We start from the raw sequence: 9,982 nt of genomic DNA on the forward strand, positions 1-9,982 counted from the left end.
GTGTTGAAAACCAATTTCTTTACGTCTGCAAGTAAGTAGTAGGCTACTGAGAACAGCATTTATTTGAAGCAATTTAATATTAAGTGATTTAAAAGGATAATTAACAAAGAGATGCATCCTTTAGTGTCAAAGGGAAGAAAACATACACACAGATAGAATAATATAACCCAATTTTTATTTAAATATAAAAACTGGTAGCACCTTATCTGTTAGAGTTTTGGTCAGACCAGGTAGACAAAATGAGTTTGATTTTTTCTGATACACAAAGACAAATTGTGACTTTCTAAACAAATACTTTTGGTCATCACAACTGGTACAAATTCATTGTCATCTTTTAGTTTCTAACATGCAGGCAATAATTGCATCAGACATTAAACATCATAGAAAAACCGAATTACCAAGGAAACATAACCCCACAAAATGTGTTGCACTGAACTAAAAACGAAAAAAAACATTTTCTTGCTGATTGAATCTTGCATCTACATGTATTGGTTTGCTTGATTAACTGTTTGAGTATTTGAATTATCTCTGAATTTTGACAGTGAAATTTGTGTTATTTAGGCACAGATAAAAACACAAGGCCAACCTCAAAGTAGGCAAACGGATTACAATATAAAATGTTAAGCATTAAGAAGTACTGGACAATACAGATTTTTGGCCAATAAATATAGAAAAACACTCACACAAATTTGATATTTTCAAGTGTTGCACTGCAAGTACCACAGCCCAATGGCATTACACTTGCTCTCGACAGTGTTTTCTCACGCTCAGCATGACACATCAGTGTGTAGGCCCACAAATCTCTTCTCAGGCAGAACACAATTCTCTGTCCGATTGTATTTTTAAAAAGGCACAGTTTTTACTTTCAGCACTGTCAATATAAACGAGTGCAAGTTGTTTGTCATATAGTAATAAATGAAAGACATAGTAACAAATGAATCATAATTAAACCTCGACTGAAAACCATGGCATTTGTTGTCGTCCTATGTGCCAACATATTCCAGTGTGTCTGCCATTAAAGACAAGATTTCACCCTGTTAACTCAACTTATGTCAGATATAAATCACTCATGATGTATATTTGCATGGTTTTTATAGTACAAATAGGTAAAATACACTTTTGTTTTGCTGCTCATTTACAGGTAAATAAGGCTACAGTAATGTTTACATCTGCTGAATGCAATTATTGACTGGCTACTTACGAGGTACTGTCCATGTAATCACAGAAGTGGGTTGCATAGAGGAACCGTGTTGAAAAATAGATTTCCTTATAAAAAAAAACCTATTAAAAGAAATACATAAATGTATAAAATCTGGTGGAAATTGCAAAAAAGAGCTGATGTTTTTTTTTCTGTTCCTTAAAAAAGGCACAAGAATTAAAAAAATAAAAATAAAACAATGTCCAAAAGTCAAGTCAGAGCAGGCAGGCTTCTGCTTTGGCAAAATAACCACTTTTATATTCTAACTGGAGAGATTGTGATGGGATTGCTTTGGTTGTTGTTTCCCGCTCTTTCAAATAGTGGTTGTCAATAATGTCAGTACTGAGGTTCAGAGGAAAGGCCTCAGATTGCTATCTTTAGTTTCAGCTGAGCCAAACACATTGTGTTTTACAAGCTTGGTATTTCCTTAACCCCACGGCTAATAAAAATGTTCTAAACAGAAGACTTCGTGCAGAGGCAAGGAGAACAACGTCTGAAAACTGTTATCTATTGTCAAAATACGGTTTTATTGTAGTTGAAGAAGCTTCAGGCTGGAGGTCTTAGCAGGAGAGGTCCTCGGAGAGCTTAATGTCCACGGAGCAGGTCCAGCTGCGTGTAAACATCCTCAGCCTGACTGAGTTCCTCAAACACAGGCAGAAGGTTGAGCAGCTCAGCGTCGTCCATGTCATCAAACCATGAGACCACAGGAACCTGGCCAAGACAAAGAGTCACTCACAAACTGTTGGCTTTAAACAGAATAATCATAAAAACATCCCCTGAGAGTGTTGTCAGTCCAGTTCTGATACAAATGAATATAGATTTAACCTATTTTAATCAATCTTTAATGTATAGTGGATCTGGAGTGTACATTCCTCTACATTTAGGATTAGAACTGACACAATAAGAGACCTTATTGGCAAACGATTTTGATTAATTTTTCAAGCCATAAAATCAAGTCAGTCTTTGTTGTTGGGAGTGGGTAAGACAAATAAAAGACGTTTGCGTCATGATTGGTATTTTTCACAATTTTGCACCATATTACAAGCAATAAAATACAACTTTTATTATTAAGTAATCTGCCGATTTAATGATTATTACCAATGATTTGTTGCAGCCGTTATCGGGACGTCATTGATAATACACTTGACCACGGCTATTTTTCTTAAACATTGAAGAAAGAAGCTAATCTCACATTACCAAACCTCCTCTCATCGAGCTTGAGGTCGATTATAAATCTTTCAAATCAATTGGGAACATAGGATCTAGGCTTTAGTACAAACAACTTGTGCCTGAAAGCCTCTGTGAGCAGGATGAAACAGATCTTAGATCAGGTTTTTTAATAGAAGACATATCAAAGGAGAGCTAGCACATCCTTTGATTGACGGAAAAATTATAATATTCATCACATTTGTAAAAGCTATTTTGAACACAAAGAGATATTACAGACAGTATTGATGGAAACTCACAGCATTATTAGGGTGGAAGATGTAGGAGGCGGGGGAGTTATCCAGGATGAGGGTTTTGTTGAGATCTCGGCCCAGGCGGCTCAAATCTTTGACATAGCAGCCTTGGTGGAATACACAAGATTCCCGGAATAACCGGGTCCTGAACACACCACAATGATCCAGCAGGTCCGTCACTGGGTCTGCATACTGATGAAGGGGAGAGGAGGGGGGGGGGGGGGGGGGGGGAGGCAGGTTGGACTAATGAAGCACTTTCTACTGATGGTTGGTAATAGCTATCAGAGAACAATCAGTTAAGAAATAGCATCACACATACAAACTGTAATCATGTGGATTAGGTTGCAACAACAGATATGTTTGTGTTGTTTAGTCATCTCTACGTTCTTAGTAACTGTGAACTACTTTAATTTAGGTTGACTTAACACCAATACAACTTAAGTAATATCACAAGCTTTAAAATAGCTGTCAACAATCAGCTTTAGGCTTTATGTTTATTTAATTTGCTGATAAATAAATGTATGTCTTTCAGAGTCTTTTACATTATAGAAGGAGGGGTAAATATATGATTATGCTAACTTCAGGAGAGGTATTTAGCATTTTTGGATAAAGTTTGGTTATCGGAAATGAATTGCACTATTGTTAGTAAATCATTTAAAATGGCCCCAGTTTACATTATGATTAAAAACTTCAGATATGTGGGCCATGTGATATTTCCTCTTCATCTTTAATCTTAACGAGTCATGTGTTTGCAAGCTAACATTAGTTTTGGCAGCTGGTTCAGTTAGCCATGTAGCATCTTGAACTTCCACTTTGGCCGTGTAAGTATTTACAACTCTCTGCTGAGTTGTGCAACCCATTTTAAATGTATGTATGCATATATCTCCATCTACCTTATAACTAGGCTTACTTAGAATTACAACATGAGCGCAGAAACAAACTATAGCTTTGAATGTGAGCAAGGTGAACACTGAGGTGTCTAACAGCATGTTAAGCAGCTGCTATCACATTGAAAGGAGAACTAGAGGACAAGAAAAAACAGAACAAGCTCCGACAGATCAGACATCGGTCATCAGATACTGAGAGCTGGAGAAAATATCTATTTTAAGTATCTGCTGTAAAGTACCTTTGCGAGGCTGGCTGTAAACAGCACACACTCAAACAGCTCTCCCATCCTCTGCAGGAACTCGTCCACGTACGGCCTCTTCATCACATACACCTGCAAGACAAACACACCATCAGCAAACAGGACTATTTTAATGTCATTTAAATGTCTTTTGTCACATTTGTACTATCAACTTATTTTTTTATCAATTGGATTTTCTACCGCTGACACATATGCCTACTTATAATTGCATCTATATATATATATATATATATATATATATATATATATATATATATATATATATATATATATATACACACACACATACAAATGTTGGTTAGATATTTCTAAGAATAAAACATAACGGGCATTGATAATATATATTTATAAAGTCCCCAATACAGTAGATTATATGCTACATGTTATTTGATTAAAATGGTCCTTTATCCATTAATAGACTTATTCAAGTGATTATTTAATCCTTTGAGTCTCATGTTGAAGCACTAAATCTGTAGAAACTGCATTTTTTTTTTTTGCTGCACACACATTTAACCATAAAAAAAAAACTGCATTTATAGGTCAATTTAAAAACGTGGCACTACACAGCTCTTTAATGTAACTGTTTTAACTGTTGTCTGGTGGATTTCTTTAAAACAATGTTTCTCGTTGACATCAGTCCAAAAACAAGGGCAGTGTTTCCTCAAGATTTAAAAATAAAGGTTGATGAGAGTTCCCGTCGGTCGGCTGCTAACGGCCAGTTCCTGAAACAAGTAATCAAGAATAGGCCGTGCCAGAGTTAACCAGCCTATCCTGGATTACTTGAACCAGGCAGAGGCCCACAGAGGATCGCGCACCAGCACCCGGGGTCCCAAGAATCACGTTTCTGAGTTAATTACATTTCCATATGTCCAAAAGTGGGAAGCTCTCAGTCCAAGTTCTTCTCCATACATCACTTATTAATGATATTTTAGATGAGCTCTGCTGTAATGACTATTTTTTCCTGCTGATGCATCCACTTCTCCTGTGATTTCCATTTTTCAAACATCTGGCCAGTAGAGGGCTCCGTGGGGCCGTCGGAGTGAAACCTGGCTGATTATTTACAAGACCCATCCCTTTTCAGCTCAGCAACCGCGCCACACACACGGACACACGCACACACACACACACACACACAAGTTTACCTGGTGTGTGGTCCCCTCTATCTCCACAGGAACGATGAAGTCGGCATTACTAATAGGCTAGAAGGGAGAAGACACAGAGGGAGATGGTTGGCCTGCTCAGTGCTGTGTACATTCACATGGCATTACATAACACCTGAACACTCAGAGGCAGACGCCGCACTGCTACTACAAATCACAGCAAGAGCCTACACAAACAGAATATAATTGACTTGATGTTCCACGGGTCGGGCACATGTGATGTTTTAATAGAAGACATATCAAAGGAGAACTAGCACATACTATTAAGTGGATTAAAAACATGAACAAACAATTACTCGATGCTTTATTATCGGTAAATTAGAATAAGAAAATGAACTCATGTTTTGCTCGAATACCTTGAATGAGCTGTGCACCAGGGTCTCATCCAGATCTATGACCACACATATCTTCCCTTGGTCCTGGGCCTCTATCTCAGGCAGGAGGCTATATTCAGATTGCTAAGAAGACAGAAAACAAGCTTTTTTTAATGTTACTGTCCATCACACACATATATTTAAATACAGAATACATTTTACCTCTGGGAAATTAGATAGGATTCAGTTTTAGACATGCATGCATGTGTGGGAGAAGCATTATTATTTACTGTAGGCACTTTTATGTTGCACATGTTTAGGATAAGCATATTAAGGTGTTTTTTATACTTCCCAAAAGCCTCTCTACACCTGGCATTCACCCTTAGGAAGGAGAACACATTAGCTTGATATAATCTCCCTTTTTTTTTTAGATATCTAGTGTTCTCTTGATATTCATTTCATCTTTATGAGCAGAGTCAATGTGAAATGAATTATTTAAATATGACATAACTTCAAGGGAGACAAATTTAGATTGAGAACAAATCCTACACGAGCAACAACAATCTTATTTCACAGGATAAACAAACGCAATGTATCATAACCCCATTGGCCCTTAGTCTTTTGATTTGGTTTCATTCCACAATAACCCAGCGCTACGGATCCTGCTTGCTCCTGATGCTGGAGGACGATCCTCAATGTGAGCAAACATGGCATCTCATTAAAATGCCTCTTACATGCTACTGAAGCTCTAATCAGGCTGACAGCGTTCACCAGCCGTGTGCAGCAGGCGCTCAAGGCTTTATTTTTTTCTCCACCTCAGCAATTACGAGGCACACAATACACCATTCTCTGCTCACCGTCAGGCTAAAGGATTGATAGTCACTCTGATGCTCTTATCATCCATGAGTGGGGGGGGGGGGGAATCAAGTGTGAACATCAAAGTGATTCCATATCCGCAGACAGTTGCGGTTAGCTTTTAAGATGTTTGGAGCAGGTGCAGTAGTGGTTGTAGTGTGCAGTTGTAAAAAATAATGTTGCTTGATGACAACGTGTGTGTGTGTGTGTGTGTGTGTGTGTGTGTGTGTGTGTGTGTGTGTGTGTGTGTGTGTGTGTGTGTGTGTGTGTGTGTGTGTGTGTGTGTGTGTGTGTGTGTGTGTGTGTGTGTGTGTGTGACAAGGAAGTGACATTTTAAATAAACACTAATAAATCCGGGACTGAATTCTTCACATTGTTTTCAGCTGGTGTGAAACATTGCTGGAATAAGAATAGTGTTACCTTGACAACCATCCCATTTTCCTGCGCCTCCAGCAGGGCCTGATGGGAAGGCGGTGGTGTTGGTGGTGGTTTGGGGTCATCCTGAGCTTTAAGGCAGCAGAAGAGCGCCTTGAAGATGTTACAACTTCGAGGCTGTTTCAAGGCAGACCGGCTCACCTGGCCTGTTATGCAAAAAGGAAAAAAGGGACAGTCATGAGGAAGCTGCATGATGGAACGACGTTGAAATGTTAAGTAGGAGCTTGAATTATACGTCAGATATACCTCATCTAATCTCTTCCAAACACATGGAAACAGATGAAAAACATTAAAATCAACCACTTAAATTCAGTACAATCAATTGTGAGGTATTTGTAGCATGTAGAATGATGAACTTCCTCTTTTCCTAAAGGCACCGTCCATCTGTGTACGGGGATGGTACAGCCCGCACATGAAATCTGTTTTTAATGCGCCTGCCTCTGCTGCTGCTGCTGCTGGAAATGGCTGGTACATGTTATATAATCACAGAGGGCGGGAAAAGCCACACTTTTCAGCACTACCTTCAACAAGAAACACAGACAGAACACATTCCGACCATTTTAAACTCCAAGACCTTACGGGGCGGCCTGAAGCTATCCAGAACAGACAGACAGACAGCCAGTGATCCGGACAAGCAGTCACACCTCAGCGCTCTGTGCAATTCTTTGATCAGTCACCCTAAACAAGAGTCCCAGGCCAACACAAGACTCGTAGTGAAAGAAAGGGAGAAAAACATTCTTCCCAGTCCCCCTCTAGAGTGTTTCATGTGAGGACATGCAAACATAATTTATACCCATTAAAACAGACTTATCGTAAACACACTCGCACTTTACTAGGAAAAGGAACTGCTGAGAAACAGTGAAAAGTAAAATCAGAAAGATTTGTTTCTAATAATCTACAGATTCCAGGCTGTGAAGATATAATGCAGACACACACCAAGGGCCATGTTACACAACACCATGTTTAAGAGACAAAGGAGCCAGATTTGGTCATTCCTCAGATGTCCTTCATTAGTCCTGCACACTTTTAGTTAATAACAATATATCCCTTATAATCAATATGACCAACCAAACTTAACCAATTTAATCCACATGATTAATATAAATCCTGACAGCCAATCAGTGTAAACCAGCCTATTGATTTCCCACAGGAAGGGCAGCATTTGCCATGTATGACATAACACATGCATTATATCTCCCCTGCATGTGAGAGGATGGACACATAACAGCAGATTAGTCCGACAGAAATGTCTGTGATATAACGAAACATGCCAAGCAATGCAAAAAAAAAAGGGCACTGCGAATCATTTTCTCTGTCTGCAATAATGCATTATGCACAAGAACCAAGTAAAGCCTGTTTTCAAGCCTGAGGAAATCTGTGAAACGGTGCTACAATGGGCGTGTGCAGAGGGGTGTGTTTGTGCATTCCGCTGTCAATACCGCGGCACCTGGTATTTCTATACTCTGTTAATAATCAACAGCTAGATTCAAGCTTTTAAATGCTTAATCTTTTTATACAGAAGCTTGACTAGTCAAATACAGGCAAACGTGGAATCAGTGCAGCAGTCTTGACTGCTACTGCACTCATCTGTGACCCCCGCCCCCCATAAAATATGAAGAAAAACAGCAGAAATGAACCTTGCTTTACTGTACTAGTGCTGCCAGTGGTGACAGACGAGCTCCTTCACGCTGTGTACCTGGTATAGTAGTAGGATGTGGGATTGTGCCAAACAAGCTGGAACCTGATCGACATAAATACACGGCAGCTTTGGAGAGCTGGCCAAGATCACAAGCAGCAAAAACACCAAGACGAATTCAGCCATGATCACAACACCACATGTTAAGAAGATTTACACATAACAATAAATACAAACAGAATTGCTAAGATCTGAATGGCAAACCCAGTGCGAAATGGAGACTGTGAGCCTATACTCAATAGGAAAGGAGAACTACACTGTGGTAAAGCTACACAATAATCCCACGTTTTTGTTATTCTAACACCACTTTACGATGTGCAAGTGAAGAAAAACAGCTACTGGTCAAAGCATATTAGTAATTAACAATGTAGGATTATTTCAGATTCAGTGGATGTGGGCTTTTATATGGATTAGATTGAAATATGACAGATGTGTTTGACAAATGTAAAAAAAGAAAAGAAAGGATGCCATTTTTATTCAAACACCACTTGTTTACGTGCAGGTGAAGAAAAACAGCTTCTAGGCACAATAGTATTAGTAAAAAACCACATTTGGATTATTTCAGATTCAGTGAATGTGGGCTTTATAGTGATTAGATTTAAATATGACAGATGTGTTTGGCAAATGTAAAAAAAAAAAAAAGGAAAAAAAAGGGGGCAATGCGCCTCTTTGACCGCGCTCCGCAGATCTCAACTGTCAAATGGGCGCACTACATATACAGACCGATTAACATTCAATACAGCACCAAATCAAGCAGATATAATAACACTTCAAAAGCACATAAGAACACAGGCCCATCTCACCTGTTTTCGGTGACACTTGCACGTCTTCTTTCTGCACTTGGGTGATAACAGAACTTTCCATCTGACAATCACGGAGCCCTCAAAATCCTCAAATCCTGTCCCCGAGCACTGATGGGCATCCCTCATTGGGTTTTATTGACAAGTAAACTCAATTATTCACCGAGGTAACGTGTCCTCCGCCTCAGGGTTTGTCTTGTTCGTGGGTTTCTTTATTCCCAACGCCGCCGCTTCTTCTCCTTCTTCTTCTTCTTCTTCTTCGTCTCTCGGAGGTCCGCCGCCCGGGGAAAAGCGGGGCAAAGGCACTTGGATATGTTTTTTTTAGGGGAGGCTATTTGAGACTCTGTCAGCTCCGTCGTCTCGGATTTACCATTACGGGTAAAAATCGCCGAGCAGCTCACTCTAGCGCGACGCTGCGAAGTCCGTACTCTTGCAGCAACAACATGGAGAATCCAGGCGAGAGGAGGAAAACAACCGAGGAAATGGGGCAAGGTGGGGCGGTTTCAAGCCACCCTTTACTACAGATAAACAACATCGCCCGAAAGGCCTTAAAGAGCGACGAAAAACACCGAGAATCGATCTCTACGGTCGATTTCGAAGCATTTAAAAGGATTTCAGTGTGCAGTTAGATGTAAAATATGAGTTTTGTTGTTATCCGGGGCTTTGTTTTTCTACGGTTGGGACTCTGAGGGTGCCTTGAAACCGTCTCCGCTCTCTGATTGGACGCCCTGGCAAAGAGGGGCGTGGCTAAGGCATTCCTCCCTGTCCTGCACGCGCCGCACCAAACACATTCCAGCGCTGCTCGAGATCACATTGTTTGTAAATTATTTAAAAAATAATAGTAATTTTTGCAAATACTTATTTACACATAAAAGAAGACAATTCCTTCTCCTAAGGTGAGACACTACACGAAAAAA

At 39.7% G+C, this 9,982-nt stretch overlaps 1 protein-coding gene across 1 annotated transcript; it reads right to left on the reverse strand.

Annotated features, from left to right (window-relative positions):
- Positions 1 to 153: 153 nt before the first annotated feature.
- ctdsp2 (CTD (carboxy-terminal domain, RNA polymerase II, polypeptide A) small phosphatase 2) lies at positions 154 to 9,750 on the reverse strand. The gene is made up of 7 exons (XM_079676981.1): positions 9,069 to 9,750; positions 6,555 to 6,715; positions 5,322 to 5,423; positions 4,948 to 5,004; positions 3,785 to 3,877; positions 2,665 to 2,850; positions 154 to 1,909 (listed from the first exon to the last, which is right to left on the reverse strand). The coding sequence occupies exons 1-7, from the start codon at positions 9,127 to 9,129 to the stop codon at positions 1,784 to 1,786; spliced, it is 786 nt and encodes a 261-aa protein (XP_079533107.1). The 5' UTR covers positions 9,130 to 9,750; the 3' UTR covers positions 154 to 1,783.
- Positions 9,751 to 9,982: the final 232 nt, after the last annotated feature.

Source organism: Notothenia rossii (assembly GCF_949606895.1).
Source record: "Notothenia rossii genome assembly, chromosome: 4".
Taxonomy (NCBI): Eukaryota; Metazoa; Chordata; class Actinopteri; order Perciformes; family Nototheniidae; genus Notothenia; species Notothenia rossii.

Bases quoted from the DNA above. Each gene is read 5' to 3' on its own strand.
- ctdsp2 (XM_079676981.1), bottom strand. From the start codon at position 9,129: ATGGAAAGTTCTGTTATCACCCAAGTGCAGAAAGAAGACGTGCAAGTG. The intron at 6,716-9,068 runs GTGAGATGGGCC...TTTGCATAACAG, and splicing joins GCAAGTGTCACCGAAAACAG to GCCAGGTGAGCCGGTCTGCC. The intron at 2,851-3,784 runs GTACTTTACAGC...CCCCTTCATCAG, and splicing joins TTACAGCCAGCCTCGCAAAG to TATGCAGACCCAGTGACGGA.